The sequence below is a fragment of the Gopherus evgoodei genome, chromosome 7, assembly GCF_007399415.2.
Source record: "Gopherus evgoodei ecotype Sinaloan lineage chromosome 7, rGopEvg1_v1.p, whole genome shotgun sequence".
NCBI classification, from domain to species: Eukaryota; Metazoa; Chordata; order Testudines; family Testudinidae; genus Gopherus; species Gopherus evgoodei.
The window spans coordinates 97,068,078-97,084,569 of record NC_044328.1 but is presented as its reverse complement, the minus strand read 5'-3'; the positions used below and the strand labels follow the sequence as shown (position 1 = coordinate 97,084,569).

At 46.9% G+C, this 16,492-nt stretch overlaps 1 protein-coding gene across 2 annotated transcripts; it reads right to left on the bottom strand.

The window, feature by feature from the left end:
- Window positions 1-1,422: 1,422 nt before the first annotated feature.
- Window positions 1,423-16,479, bottom strand: HNRNPUL2 (heterogeneous nuclear ribonucleoprotein U like 2). Of its 2 annotated transcripts, XM_030568204.1 has the most exons (15): window positions 15,895-16,479; window positions 13,094-13,229; window positions 12,760-12,833; window positions 12,032-12,171; window positions 10,078-10,168; window positions 9,792-9,904; window positions 8,942-9,205; window positions 8,585-8,707; window positions 8,028-8,156; window positions 7,695-7,863; window positions 7,249-7,449; window positions 5,806-5,882; window positions 4,978-5,085; window positions 4,275-4,390; window positions 1,423-3,802 (listed from the first exon to the last, which is right to left on the bottom strand). In XM_030568204.1, exons 1-14 carry the CDS (start codon window positions 16,388-16,390, stop codon window positions 4,322-4,324), a joined length of 2,190 nt encoding a protein of 729 aa, XP_030424064.1. In that variant the 5' UTR covers window positions 16,391-16,479; the 3' UTR covers window positions 1,423-3,802; window positions 4,275-4,321. The 2 variants fall into 2 exon arrangements, with proteins under 2 accessions (XP_030424064.1, XP_030424063.1); XM_030568203.1 differs by having other exon boundaries at window positions 1,423-4,390.
- Between the last annotated feature and the right edge of the window lie 13 nt (window positions 16,480-16,492).

Below are 16,492 nucleotides of genomic sequence, written 5' to 3'. Positions count from 1 at the left end.
CCCAAATCTGCCACCCTTGCATCTCCATAGCCCTCACTCACCCACCAACCCTACACCCATCATCTTTCCTTGTCCATCCCCACACCCTCTCCCCAGCAGCCACCCACGCCTGTACTACCTTATGCAGTATCCAGCACCCTCTGGCCACCCCTCCAAGAATTAGTAACAATATAAACTCTACGCAGCCCAGGGGAAGCTACCTCAGATACAGGGATTCGGGGAATTAATGGGTCTGAGGCTGGGACAATTTGGGGTGGGGGTATTGCCCACTTCAGAGGCGGCCCCTCTCCGACGCTAGGAGCAGACCCCACACGCGTCTCCCAGAGAAGGATCCCACGACGGGAAGTGGGACCCGCGGGGGATACCGGTTGCTCCGTCTCCAGCCCCCGCAGAGGATCCCAGGCAGGGCAGGGGTTGCCCTCTCTCCAGCACGCCGGGGAAGAGGGGTCCGTCCCAGGCGGCGTCCCCCGGCTCATTACCTCTCCAACGCCCCATTGATCCGCCGCACGTTGGCTGTGATGGCCGCAGTGGCTCTGCTCAGCCGGCCAAGCGCATCGTCCAGCATCTGGGCATCACTCCGCGTCCGGCCCGGCCCGGGAAGCAGCAGCCCAGAGCTCCGGCTGCGCCGAGCGCCACCCGGGAGCGGAGCAGCCGCTGCCGGCTCCATGTCCAGACAGGGAGCGCGGGCAGCGTAGCCTCACGTATCTGGAAACGCCCACGTGGGGGTGTGGAGAGCAGCCCACGGTCCTTCCGGCCCTCGGGCCAGGCCACCCCCAAAACCGCTGGAGCGAAGGAGGTGCCGAGCCCCCATTCCCCGGCCCGGCCTCCGCCTGGGCCACTCCCCTCCCCGCCCCGCCCGAAGTAGGGCGCGTGCACGCTGCAGCGGTGACAGGTGTGGAGGGAAGAGAAGCCGGGAGTCACGGCGCCAATAGGGCTGATCAGACAAGCGCAAAGGGGCTTTTAGGTACTAGGAGACCCTTCCTCACATTGAGTACAAGCCCCCCGCCCTGTTAGGCTCAGATTACCCCCCACCCCTCAGCACACAGTCCTCAGGGCTAGTCCTTGAAAGTAAGGGAACCAAACCGCAGCAGGCACTCTCATAGGGCCTGCTCTTAGGGAGAAGGGGTATTTCCCTTGCACAGCTGGAGGGAAAGCCCTGGAGTCCGTATTAACAGTGCGCTGACACTGTGCCTCACCACCAAGTGCTAGGCTGCTCCATGCTAGGGCCCACCACGATCTGCATGAGTCCTAAGACTTCCATTATACAGCATGGAGCAGGCAGGGTAAGTGCAGGGGATCTGAATAAAGGAGCCTTATGAAAAGAGCAAAATTAGTCTGGTCTTTTGAGTTTTCTTTTTATTGGAGAGGGGAAGAGTCAAAGTATAGAGACACCTAGGAAGTCAGTGCAGCAACATAAGGATGTTAAGTCAAGCCAATGGTTATTTATTCTAAAAATGGAAGCTATTGCCTACATTTGCCAGAATCTGAAGGAAAGTTACAGATGTAAACAACCACACAGTTACATGTTCAATGGTAAAACCCTTTTACTGGCCACTTCAAAACGTTTTACAGTTTGTAAAAACATTTACAGCCTTCATGTTCTCTCAAGCTTTCCATCTACAGCAACTAAGACGTACAATCATGAAACACTAACAGATCTAAAACAGGCTGCATTTCCTTGTTTACCATTTAATTTTTCTTTTTTTTTTCTCTTTTTTTTAACAAAAATGTGCAGAAAAAGACATCTACTGAAGTCGCTAAGATCTCTTGGTCTTACAGACAAGGATGTGGCAGTTCTAGTCATCCCCAGAAAAACAGGTTTTATTTAAAAAGGACTATAGCTTCAAAAGTTATTCTGTTAACGATGACAGCGCCTCCTGAAGTGATTTAAGCTTTCCTGGCTCCAGTGCCGGTTATTCCATGCCCCCAACCTCAATGAAGCTGTGGAGGATCTGCACACTGGAGGCTGCCTGTGCCCCAACAATTGGAAAGCACACCCCAAGAAGGAACTTTTTAAAAACACCAAAGCATCGAACACCCTTGCCAGCACATAGCTACTGCAGGCTCCTGCTTTCTCCCCTTTACCCCTGTCCCAAGAGTATTTTTTAGTGGCCTGAAGCATCATTTAAAATACCAGTTGCTTTGTTATAAAAACGGTCATCACACAGTCACACGTTCAGATACACACATGCGGCACCGCAGCTGGAGACAGTAGAACTCTGCTTCTCACTAGTTCTTGCATTGGGAAGTGGCACAGGGCTAGGAGATCCCAGCGACCTGTTACCTGTGCTCTCTGGTGCTGGCAGAGCCACGTCTCACCATGTCCTGGTCTGGATGGAGGGTTTTAGTCTGGACTGGGATGTGACAATGACATTGGAGACAGGGCAGCTTGCAATGGTAGGCAGAGAATAAAAAAATTCAATTTTTAAAACAAATTAAAATGTTCGTATTTCAAACAGCAAATCACAGAGAAAGCAGAAGATATCTTCAAGTAGGGAAGGGAAAGGAACAGGGGGACTGGGCATAATTAGTTCCCTAGCCAAATCCAAGGCTATAGGACCAGAACCAAGAGTATTTACAATACACTTCCTAAGAGGGTATCCTGTCCTCACTGGGAAAGAAGGATGGAGGAAGAATCACAGGGCAGGAGACAAACTGATAAGAATGAAACAAAATTAAAGAGCAATGCTAAAATTTCTTAACGGGAAAATACCTCCCCCCCAACCCCACCCATCCAAGATACAAGCCAGCCACATCCACTTCTGCTATGAATGCACTCCTTACACCCTACAGAAGTAGCTGCCCCCTTTCCTCCCCTGCAAAACATAACTATTTGCCTGGGAAAGGAGTAATTTCTGAAATTATGCCCCCTCCTCCCACCCAATCTTACAGAAATTCTGAAGACTGAGGACAATCCAAATTTTATACTGAAGCATGCCCTAAGCACTGAAGGGACGTTCCTTCACATAGTGTCCTCAGGAATCCCCCTCCCCTCTTGTGGGACTAGACTTCACAGCTGAAGAGTGTATCAAAGTCAAAACCCTATTGTTTTCAGGCCATGGGGAGGGCAGGACACACACTCACCCACACACCCACCCACCCACTTCAGGCTGGTTCACTACTGCACTCAATCGCCTTCCCCAGTTTCCTATATACACGCTCTACCAGTTTATCAAAACCACAGGAGCACTTTACCAACTGTGCCCTCTTCTTACGGTATAAAATTGTTGCTATTCTCAGCACTATCTCCTCACAGGTGAAGGTTACACACTGCATGGGTTGCCTATATACACACACATTATGCTCTAATGAAGAAAAGATCCAGCAGAAACCCTGAGAAATGTTCCTTCTCTTCCACTAAAGAGGACAGACACTATACAGAGATGATTCAGCACCTGGCCAAGCCTGCTAGCCTGAGAGGGGGAGGGAGGAGAGAACAGAGTCTCACCAAGACAGTCTGCTTTGGCCAGGGAAGACGGAGAATTTAGGGACTGGCATACCAAATTCCTGTGCTTCCTTCTGCCAAAAAACAGCTCATGATTCCACTTACAAGCTTTCAGGGAAATTTAATAGCCAGGGGGGTGAAGCAAACTGCTCGGCTAAAAAGCACAGCCTTTGGCCAGGGATACGTTACATCCAGCCAGCACAGCCAGATGAGACAACAGCAGGAACGTGGAACTCTGCCAGATTTTCCAAGGTGGAAACGATCCCTTCTCCACCAGTCATTGAAGAGCACTAGACTGCAGAATCACTGTGGGCAGAGCCCACACATCACCCCAAAGCTAGATCAGCAAATGATAATCTGGAAGAAAATTAGTTTTGCAAGTAAATGATCAGTCAATAATTAATATTGCCTACCCTCCCAACCCTCCCTCTGCCCCCAGGGGATGCTGGCCCCTCTATTCTCACTCATCTGTACCTCCAGGTTCTTACATGTTCAGTTATCACTGAGCGCATCTTGCAAACCCCTGCACCTCCCTGCCCGGCTGCCAGTCCAGCTGCTCTAGAAAGTTGTTAAAGGGTATGTGGTTTTCCTGCCCAATCACAGGGTACAGGCCAGGCAGTGCTAAGTGCTGCACTCTCTGCGCAAACATTTTGATTACAAATATCTAACTAGGTTTGAAATGTTTTATAGAATAAGACAATATTCTTTTCAACAAACTTTAAAAAAAAAATTTACAGTTTTTTCCTCCTCCCACCCCTCCCCCCGCCGCCGCCGCTCTCCCCCCAACAGCCCTGTTTCCATTGGTTGTGTTTTGGGAAGTGGCAGACACCTCCGCAGATTCAGCTTCTTGGCTGAAGGGTGAAGACGGCTGGGATTTCACCGATATCCTTGGTATCCGTAGTAGTTCCTGTAGTATCGGTCTCTGTCTTGGTAGTAGTTCTGCCACTGGAAGGAAAACAGAAGCAGTCTGTATCCAGGGGCACTGTGCTGGAAAGACCATGTTCCGCCTATAACCATACAGCTATAGCTTCTACCCAGCCCCCTGTCCTCCTCCATAAATGTCCTAAGACAGCAGCTCTCAACTGTGAGCATGCTACTCTGGCTTAACCTGCTTGCTTCCACACTGCTCCTACAGGTGACCAGGCTCTTCATTGCAATGAAAACTCAGAGACCTCTTGTCATAAACAGATAGCTAAGGGTTAATGTCTCTTACACCTGGTCAGGTGTTTCAGGTTACTCCTTTCCAAAGTGACTGGAAGAAGAAGGAGCTGTCAAGCCTTGTTGCCAATATCTAAGAGAAGCACTAACAGGAACCGTGTTCAATAGGACAGGTAAAAACAACCAAACACTTTCTTAATACCACTCTTCCACATGGAAAGTTGCTGTAGTTGCTACAGGGATGCTGGGAAGATACTTCTACAGGTGGACCATGGCAACAGAAAATGGAAATGAGGTCTTCACAAGACATCTACTTTAAATGCTGAGAAGCCCCTCCTAGAATTATTACTGCCCCATGGTGTGTGGCCACTCACCTCCCGGTTGTACTGCCTGTAGTAATCTCGGTATCTGTTGTAGTCATACTCGCGTCCATAGAATCGATCATAGTCCCCTCTGTACCGGTCATAGAAGTTACGGTAACCCTGTGAAAACAGAGATGGTTACCTAAGCACACCAAACAACGTGCTCGGTAGGAAGATCTGGTCCTGTGGAAGCAGAACCCTATCCTATGGCAGCACCCCATAGCCTCCTATAATTGAGTTCTATAGTTTCTTCTACTCAAACCTCTCAAAGCATTTTATACAGAGGTGAGTGTATATCCCTGTTTTAGAGATGGGAAAACAGCAAATCAGTGGCAGCCAGGACTAGAACACCTAGGTTCAGGCATCCACCAAGATGCAGCCTGTGACAGCTGCCAATACCCTGAGCATAAGATGTGGCTTAAAAGTAAGGCATGGTGCAAAGGATCCCAAAGGCTACCAGGAAGGACTCCATCAGTACAGAAGTTACATTTTTTAAAGTCATCTTCTCATGGGAGGATGTGGGGCATAGAGGCTAAAACACTGGACTGAGACTCAGAACACCCGAGTTCCATTCCTGGCTCTACAATTGGCCTGCCAGGAGTCCTTAGGCAAGTCACTTTCCCTTCTGTGCTTCTGGCCTCCTTTGTAAAGTATTCTGAGGTCTATGGATAAGAATCGCCACACAAGAACTAGATATTATCTCCTCCTCCTCTTGGGAAGAAAATGGAGCAAGAATCCCCCCTAAAACTCCGTCTTTCCCTGTAGAGGAAAAAAATCAACAACAGCCGCAATACCCCCTGCCTGTATTTGGTATGAAGTAGTCAGAACTATTGCACTCACTCCTCTGTTTCCAGGCTGCCCCCAGTACTGCTGCTGTCCATAAGATCGATTGTCATAACCTCGGCGCTGTCCACCAACTAGAAGGGAAATAAGCAAGGTCTCAGACAAAGCTACGGATGCAGTACCTCGTAAACATCAGCAAGAGTCAAGTTGTTCCTGAGCTGCCCCATGACTTGCAATCCCCTGATGGCAGAAGGCAACAAACAGGGTGTCAGAGACTTTCTAATCACAGGTCAGCACAGTTACTTCCTACAGGTTGCATGTTTCCCTTTTGGGGAGTGAGAGCAGCAAACATTCAGTTTGAATTCTATAGGGAGAAGGCTAGACTAGGTTTAACTTTTCTGTTCAAACACCTAGAGCCAGAAGGAGAGAAATGAAACCACAGATTAAGAAACAAAACAAAAATTCTGTCAGGAGAAACTAGCAAAGATTCCTGTATAACTGACTACACCAGATTTTACACCCTCCAATAAAGTTACAGGACAGAGAAAAATCCAGCAGCAGCCCCACTTATCCCAATCTCAGTAGCTCCCAAGCAAAGTGAAAGAATGCTGTCTGGATAGGAAAAGCATAGCATGAGACAGGCAACACACCATGAACAGAAGATAAACATTAATAGAACAACATCCCACTAGGGAGAGATGTCCAGTAATTCTCTGCTGCAGTCTATAGAATGACCAGGAATAATTCATACAGATATTGACAACCTACACCAAGTAAAACATACACTGGGTGTTGTTTGTCAGGGATACTGAACAAGTTAGAATTGTTGGCAGTGGAAAGCAGAGGGAGAGAGAAACTGCAGGATGTTCCGAAAAGGTGAGAGATGGGGCAATGGGAAGAAACTCAATTCAGATAAATAAGGCAGCAGAGAAGCTGTATCTGGAGAGTTGAGACAAGCAAGAGCTTACATCATTGTGATGCTGCAGCAGAATAATGCACATTTAAGACTAGTAACAAAGTCTTGGGGTAGAAAGGACACATGCAAATTAAGAAAAGTTTCTCTCACCAGTGAAGGTTACAAAAGCTTATGGGAACAGAGCACTCTATAATACTGTTACTTCTGCCATGACAGTAAGTATTAAGGACATGGAGGGAGCCCAAGTTTCACTGAAAGGCAAATGCTTTTGAAAATCTCAGCCCTCATAGTCATCAGTTAGCACAAAACACAAGACCAATTTAGGCTCTGAATAAGGAAGTGGAAGTTAAACCATGAGGGCAACTGGGCAAGGGAGGTGCTTGAGAAAAGAACTAGAAGCTGGAGTGGTGAGAAAGTTCTGTTCTCTTGCTGAGGCTGCACTGAGTGACCCAAGTCCCTTCTTCAAAACCTAGGGAGCAGAATCCTTACAGTTTGCCTTGACATCAAGAGAATACGGCAAAAGGAGCCTTTAGATACAAAAGAGACCAGCGAGGCAGTGCTGCCCAGCCCCTACAGAGCCTCACCATATCCCTGGCCACGGTTGCGGTTTTGACGGTTGCGCTTGTTGCGATTATTGCGACGGTTTGCCCGTTTCTCAGATGGAGGGAGCAGTTTTCTGGCCTCCTCCTTGTATTTGGTGACCAGTGGCTGGGCCTCCTCCTTCACCAGCTCTTCATACATCACCTCATCTAAGTAATCACTCTTCTCCGGAAGTGAGAAGTTAGCTGCGTTAAAATGGAAACAGCAAGAGAGTTCACAAGATCAAGGCAGCTTTCAGTGGCTCAAGACTACTTCCCAGCAGAGAAGAGATTCAGGAGGTTAACAGACTTCCTATCCCATCACCCCAAAGAGGCACCTGGGCTCCTACCACTGCCCAGGACTATCTGGAACTATCTAGTTTCTCTGAATTATTTAAATATTGTTAGAGATGCTGCAGCACAATGCAACAGGCTTGGTTGAGCCTGTCTACCTTTCATTTCCAGCATCACCGATTCAGGCACATCCTCCCCCTCAACCTCCTTCCTCAGCTCCAGCCTCTTCTTCCAGTCTTCCTCATTGGGGACAATCACAACCACCTTGCGAGAGAAACCCTTGAAGGCAAGCAGCTTCCGTCGCTGGCCGGAGTTATACACATTACACTGAGGGGGGAAAAGAAACGGGTTTCAGAAATTCATCTGCCACTAACTCAGTCCAGTCTGGATTCCCTCCAATCAGAATGGGACATGAGCTGAGGAGCATGCTCAGAGTGCCCTGAAGTCAAAGTTGCTCAGGTCAGGAAGTCACTGGGATTTAGTAATAATACCTGATCAAGAATGTAGTTTCTCTTTGCCCTGGGAGCAATCTGGACCAGCTTGCTAAGGCACTGGGCAGCTTGCTGCACTAACAGGTCTCGGCTCTTGGGATCCATCTCTTCATCCTCAAGGCCCTTTGTCTGGCAAGAGAAAAAGGGACATCAATAAGAGATTCTTCAGATACACACAGTGTTCTACCAGCCCTGTGGTTACCCATCTCTAGCACAGACGCCAGTATAAAGGTGTCCAACACAAGCTATTGGTGCAGAGATAACCCAGAACACAATCCCACCAGCTTGGCCACTAGTTCTGCCCTCTGCAGCTGAAGCCTTCTTCAGCCTGGAGTCATGTACAGATTGACCTTAAAAGATGGGAAAACCCACCCCTTTCTGCTGTTATCAGGAGTCCCCTCCCCTTGCTACTCCACTAAGCAATTTTCTGCAAAGCCAGAGTTATAGCAGAACATTGGCAATGGGACATAAAGCCACTATACTTTCTAGGATTGTCCAGTCAGCCCAGCCCAGTGAAGGCTCAAAGTGATACCACTCTACCCAAGGGAAGGGCTTACCCTCATTTGGTAGAGAACAGTCTCTGTTCCCAAGATGTTGTATCGTTTCTCTTGATTTTCCTGGGTGTACTTCTGTGCCCACTGGGTCTTCCCAGACCCTGGCAGCCCAACCATCAGCAGGACCTGCAGGAAGCATCACATAGAGGTTAGAGGAGAAAGAGCTGAAATGATTAAATATCTGAGTAGAAACAGTAACAGTCAACACAATGCCTTGCAGGGAATGGCTCTTTCCATATGTACATCAAGTTTTCCTTTAAAAAACCCAGACCAATATGCCATGCAACACAGCTCCTAACTCACAGCCATGCTGACTCCTTACAAGCAATAACTAGGCCTGTCTGGAACAAACCCCGTTACCTCACACTCCTCCGTGGTTTTGGGCGGAAGAGGTGTGCGCACTCGGTCCTCAACTGGGATGGCGTGGATGAACACATATTCCTCAGGAACTGGGAAGAAGGGCTCCTCCTTCTGACCGAAGTTCAATTCAACCACACAGTTTTTGCACAGCACATGTGGCAGCAGGGCTCTGTCAGCAAGAGATTCTTTACTGATCTGGAAGGCCACTCCCAGTTCCTCTCCATTCTTGGAGAAGGACAGCTCCACCTCTTCACTCTCAAAGTTCTGTGACAACAAAGAATACAAGAATGCTGTGACCAGCAAGTTTTGAGGGGTGACCACTATTTCTCCCTTCGTTGTCCTTCCTCCAAATCCATCTCCCAGCTCCTGCACGAACAGGAGGAAAGACATTTCACATATATTTTCGATGCAAGGACAGAGGTCCCCTACCTGCCCCTTTGAGATGGCAACCACAGGCCTTAGCTAAAGCAGGGGTTCTCAACCTTTTTATTTTGGGGCCCCCCACCGCAAACATGCTATAAAAACTCCACGGCCCACAATACTGTGCCACAATAACTGGTTTTCTGTATATAAAAGCCAGGGCTGGTGTTAGGGAGTAGGAAGCAGGGCAACTGCCTGAGGCCCCATGCCACAGGGGCTCCCACAAGGCTATATTGCTTAGGCTTTGGCTTCAGCCCTGGGTGGCAGGGCTCAGGGGATGGATTTCGGTCCCATGTGCTGGGACGTCAGCTTTCTGCCCTGAGCCCCAGCAAGTCTAATGCTGGCCTTACTTGGCCCCCCAAAACCTGCTCGTGGCCCCCCCAGGGGACCCCAGACCCCTGGTTGAGAACAACTGATCTATAGCACTTACCGCAAAGCAACTAATCACATCATTCTCCCCAAAGGGCTGGCCAAATTCTTCAAACTGCCCATTTTCAGCCTTCAACCCTCGTCCATCATAGCCATAAGAAAACTCATCCTCACCTGGAAAAAAACAGTAGCTATTACACACGTGTTTTCCCAAACTGTGTCACTCCTGAGCCAAACTGCCCACTGCAGCTCTTAGAAAATCCCAGCCCAGGCTGCAGCATCAGCTCAACAGCTCTGTAACCTGCCCCAGCTCATAGCTAACATAACAGAAAAATGAGCTCGGTTACCTAGCTGGGAACGAGAGAAATCCACAGACCATCCAACCCGAAGAAGTGGGACCTCGGTACTGCCTTCCTTCACTGGGAGATTCTGTGTCACCTAGATAAATGAAAGAGAAGGAGTCATTTAGTATGTTGTGTGCAAAGCTAGAGTCAGGCCTCTGCGAGACTATAATCCTCCTCCAGGTGCTAATCACACCCGGATATAAACTGGAGGAATGCGCAGGTCACAGGTCTCTGTACCAAGGCCACAGGTAATGGGTATTTCCCCTACTTTCTCTGTAGCCTATTCAAATACAGATCTTATCTGCTTCCAGCAGACAGGCATTCATGTCAGATACCCTAACAGTCACTACATAGCAGCAGCACCAAATCACCTCAGCCATTTAGAAGTTGATTCCCCAAGACTTACACCAAACAATTATTTCTACAGTCTATTCCTTTGGTGCAGAGCCTTGTGAGAGACCTGACCAAGGTATGCTCCCCCAGCCAATCCTTGTGCGGCAGGGCTATTGTTTGGATGAGAGACTGCACTGGTAGGACTATACTCACTTGCTTCCCTTTACAAGGCTCTACAGTCTCCATCCACCCATTATCTCACAAGATCAGAGACAGTAGCAGGAGTGGAAGACAGCACTGGGAACCTGCACCACATAGAAACTTGTGTTGCAATTTTGAGTGACAGATTTTGGCAGCCTGTCTCAGAATTGGGATGGATAGATTTATGTTCTGAAACCCATGTAACAAAAGACTGCCAAATTCTGAGCCTCAACCAGCATCCTCATGATTACTCCCATCAGAGAGGAGATCTACCAACTAGAAATTCTCTCAAATGGAAGACTGAAGTGATAAGGGTAAACCTAAGGAAGAATGTATTCTATGCAAAACTGATTCCTGTCAGTGTATGGGCACACCAATACCCAAGACAGAGCAACTATCAGTGAAACAGTGGGGATTTTTTTTTCCCCAAAATAAAACAGTTGCTTTATATGGGAAATTCCACCACAAAGAGAGAGATGTTGTGACATACATTTAAATGCTGAGTTTTTGTGGGTGTAAGTGTTGTGCTCTTTTCATTTTCCCCAGGCAGGATGAAAGCAGCCTGAAAGGTGTTTAAGAAAAACTTTTATACATTACATATCTATGACTAGATTAGACAGAGGCTGCTGTGAATGAAGAGCTAGTGGAGTTAGTATCACAAAAGACTGACAGCTGAGCAATAAAGAGGTAAAGGGAGTTTTATCTAGACTGATTACAATTCTGCTCTGAGAATATCTGTATGACTGGGATGCATAATTAACACGTGGAAGAAAGGAAATCTTTGCTAAAGATTAAACCCTCCATAACCCTTCAATTAAGGACAGAAGGCTCACAAAAACAACCAAACCCCTCCCCGTCCTGCCCTCCTCTCCCCTCTGGATGCCCTTCAGCAAACTAGGGGAGCCCAGACTTGATAATCCTGTTATTTCAAAGGTAAAACACAAGCTGGAAAAAAAAAAAACCTTAAGAATTTGCAGGCCTTCTCTATATTCAAACCAGCAAAAGGGTACAATTTAAATAATTTTAATCAGAAATTTGGCTCTAACTGTCACAAAAAGTAGGTCTACATTTGCATTTTTAAACAGAGCCAAGGCCAAAGAGTGAATTCTGACAGATTGTCTCTCTCAACACTCTGGGCAGGATCTTCCCATCACCACAGCACCTTATCCAGACCTTATTTCACTCACTCACTCACTCTCTCTCTCTCTCTCACACACACACCCCCAAAATAAACCAGAAGTGAATCTTTCATGAGCTGCTCTAAATTTCAATCCATTAAATTAAATACACGACATTCCTGATTAAATTGGACTAGCTCAGACTCAACATCTCATTCAGTGTTGAAAGTGCCCGTTACTCAACAGAACACACATGCCACTCTGCAACATACAGACTCAGCACATCCATCCAGTAAGTGCCCCACCTTTGCCTCAAAGCAGACTTTCCCCTTTGTCACTCCATGGGTGCTCCTTGCCCCAGACCAAAGGGAGGGGAACTTCTCTGAGAATAGAGGTTGTCCTCCATAGCGGTCCTTGCTTGCTTTGAAGTGGAGATCAGATGTATCTGTCAGAAAGAAGAGATCAGTTTACTCTAGGTTCCTTTTTCAAATTTACTCAAAAACCATTAGACCTCTCAAGTACCAATAATAGTCTGGCTCATATCCAGATAGAAACTGACATCTTAGAAGGCAGTTTTCTATCTTTCCACTGTTCCAACGCTAGGCAGGCCAAAAGGTTGCTCTAGTGTGGTGGTTTTCAACCTTTTTTCATTTGCGGGCTCCTAAAAAATGTTGAATGGCAGTGTGGACACCTTAGCAAATCTTAGACATAGTCTTCAGACCCCCAAGAGTCCGCAGACCACAGGCTGAAAACCACTGCTCTAGTGCTACTGCATTAATGCTGCACTTATCCAGGTACTCCCATATATCACCCAAAAGATCAAAAAGAATTAGAAATGTTCCAGCTGCAGAGTTCCACTTACACAATCTCCTGTACATCCTATGGTGGCTGAAGGAGTAGAGTGGCCTCTGTTATTCTGACACACACCCCATTAGCTATGATGCTTGGTTTCTCAAATTATATACCCAATGATTAAATCTCTGAACTTTAAATTTACTATACATCAAATAACTACCACATGGCCCATACATACATGTGTCCAGGATTACAACAGTTTCATCATCTTCCTCTCTCGGTTCCTCTTCTGGTGGTGGTGGAGATTTAGACCTAGACAGGAGTGAGAGAAGAAACAAGCAATCAGAGAACATCCAGGAATTAGAACAATTTAGAATAGGGAAAAACAGAATAAAAAACAAGAACATACATTCTGCCTTATAGTCCCAAACCAAATTTTATCCTTTTCCTTGCATCCACATGCGATGTCTGTCTAACCCTAGACCTAGCTGATCAAATCTAGTTTCATTCATTGCCCGGGAAGTGACTTGGATTGCCAGTAAAATCAGGACCAAAGATTCCCTTCTCCTCACCGGCTATTGTAAGCCTCCTCTCGGAATTCATAATAAGCACGGCCATGTTCTTCTTTTTCTTCACGTTGTCTCTTAACCCCTCGCCGCTCTCCATCTGAGCCTGTCGGCTTTGATTTATCTTCATCCTCTTCGTCCGCTGTAAGGGACGGAAGAAAAAGTCAGCAAGCCTCACTGAAACTGACACAAAACCTTAAGAATGCAACACCAAAGCCCTGTAGGTCCCACCTGCCTGACACGTCCTCCTGGCAATAAGAGGACACCTATAAAGTGCTTGTGTCTCATGGACATTTGATAAAAAAAATCTGGTCATTTCATTAAACTTAAAAAACCCCAAAACTGTTAATGGGACACCATCAGCTTAACAATTACTCTTCTGCCTGACTTTCGCCTATTGTAAAGTGACAACCAAGATCACTAAAATTAAAGATTCTGCATTTCAGGTTGTTTAATTTGTGCATTTTACAGTAATTTGATTAGAGCCAGTTTTACTATTTCCCATTTTGTTCTTGTGCATCTTTCACACAGCAGCTTGGGATAATACTACATTTTAGAAACAAAATAGGATTTTATAAAAACAAAAATGCACAGATGTACTCAGGGGTACGATTAGCACCAGAAACTATTTTTAACGTTTTAAAACTGACTAGACTTGAAGTTGAATCAGTAACACAGATGTGCACTGAAGAACCAAAGTGTTCCTAGAAGCAAAACATTTTGAATTCAGTTTCTCCCTAACTTGCATACTAAAACATGGATTCAATGTTCATTAGTTAATTAGTAACATCTGTAATTTTCTGAAGAAGAAGAGAGCTGTATAAGCACTAAGTATCAGTATTAATATCCCATGTTTCACCTACAACTAGCTGAGAATATGGATATGCCCTAAAGAGTACAGGTAAAGCTCCCACCAGAGAAACAACCCTCTTTAGTCTGGTCCTGCCAGGAGAATCCATGAGAAGATTTGTATTTAAATGTATTCTACATTTTTTAATTTTGCATTTTTATATTTTTCCTACTTTGGGGCTTTAAGGTTTCCCCCCCTGCAAATATTTATGCACGTGCTTATCTTCTGAGTCCCCCTAAATCAAGGGATGGCAGGAAGGAAATGGGATGGGACAGGATGGTCCTGGTAGTACAATGAATTGTGCGCTTGAAAGATCAAGGTCTCTGTTTGTAGCCACATGCATATATTTTATAGAGAAAATGAAGCTATACTTGTAATAGTAATATAAATCTAAGCAAACTACAACCCAGGAAAAAAAATCCAACTAATTTTTTTGTTTTTTTCTGTTTTGTTTTGGTCAGATTGGCTTCCTCCTCCTCCAAACATCTTGGAAACCAAAACAAGAGAACAGAAAAGAAGGGGTGATGCAAAAGTGAGGCAACACTTTCTATCATTTATTGTTTTCATTTACTATTTTACAAATTCATACCAATTAATGACAAACAGCTAGTAATTAACCTGGAAAGTCTCTCAAATATAAAATTTTGCACTGAACTCCCCTTCCCCCACCAATCTTTTATTGTGGGAAATAATAGAGATGACTATAAATTTAGAAAAATTAGAGAGACAATGTGGGCAAGATCTTTTATTAGATCAACTTCTGTTGGTGAGACAAGCTTTTGAGCTTATATAGACCTGAAGAACTCTCCGATAAAAGATATTACTTTGCACCGTCTCTCTAATATCCTGGGACCAACACCATTACCCTGCAAACAACAATGGAAGGTTTAGCAAAATTGTTTGCTATGGACCTTTGACAATGGTTTGTTTATAGTTGGTTTCCCTCCCTCTTTCTCTATTTTTTTCTTTAGATTTCATGGGGAGATAGAAAAAAATGGTACAGTGCGTTTAGGTACCAACACTCACCACTAAAACTGGCAACAGGCTTAGTGACAAGTGCTGGTACCTGGAACTACTTTAAATTTAAAACAGATTAGCATTTTATTCCAAAACGACACCAATAAAGAGAACTGTCAAGCCATTACATCAGTGCTGACAGGGCTTTACCTTTATACCCTGTAACCCACTTCTGGAGTTTATAGCCCATGCACAAGACACAGAATTTCTGAATCAAAAGCCAATGGCAAAGAGATGTTCAGAACAAGTGCAATAGTGAATTATATACAGGGATGTTATCACTGAGCCTGGAAATCTCCTTTCATGAGGCAGGGAAGTTTGTGCCTTCCAAATTGTAAAGTTATATGGATTTCCTCTGATTCTGCATATGCACCATATATTGTACAAACGAACTTGGGATACTTAAAATATTATGCCACATGTTTACAGGCACCCATTTATCTAACAATGTCAGAAACTAGGAGCTCCCAATGCTCTGGTCTGCTCCTCCAAATACCTGCTTCAGTGATGCTGGAGGAAAATAATTGGGAAAATAGGAGTAAATAGCTTGCGGAAAGTGGATCAGGATGCGTGGGGTAACATGAGGTATCCTGTAGGACATTTAGACATATGAGGTAAGGGAACGGTTTCAGATACGCAGGATAAAGAGAAACCAGTGAAGGTAAGAGATGCCCATGAGAGATGTGGGAAGTGGCCTGGATGTGTAGGATAAAGGGAATGGATGTGCAGGGTAAGGTAATTCCATGGAAAATATGGGACAGGACCCGGATGTGCCAGGAAAGGGGGATACGAAAACCTATGGGGTTCCCCACGGGTGAGTAGGAGAGAGTAACCGGATGTACGGGGTATGACTTAAGGGGGTCCGGTCCCCGCGGTGGGGAGCAAGAATCGGCCGGAGTCACCTACGGTGATGTTCCCCCCACCCCGTCTAGGGCCTCACCGGGCTCCTCGCCCCCCTCTTTGGTCTCAGCCGCCGCCGCCTCGTCCCCGCTGGGCCCCTCCTCCTGCGGCTGCTCAGCTCCATTCATGCCGCCCCCGTCGCTCCCCTCGGGCTGGGACTGCGCCTGGGCCGCTTCTTCCTGGGGCCCGGGCTGAGGCTGGGCCTCCCCGCCCAAGGCCGGCGTAGGCTCCTCATCAGCCAACAGCGCCTCCTCGTCCTCCTCCTCCTCCTCTTCTTCTTCCTCTTCCTCCTCTTCGTCCTCGTCGTCGTCGCCCTCCCCACGCGGATGGGCTCCGACCGGGCCCCCCGCAGGCCCCGGCTCCACCCCAGAGCAGGCCCCAACAGCGCCGCCTTCCTCGGGCCCGGCCGCCAGCATCTCGGCGTCCAGGGCCTCCTGTAGCCGCTGGGCAAGCTCCACCTTCAGCCCACGGGAGTCGAGACCACGGCGACCCAGCTCAGCCCGCAGCTCAGTCACCTTCAGACGCTTCACGTCCATGGCAAGGGGGGGACAAGGCAGCGAGCGAAAGACTCCGACCGACCCAGCGCCTCGGCCGCCCGCGCCGTTACTGCGCCTGCGCCGAACCCCACGGCCGCCTCG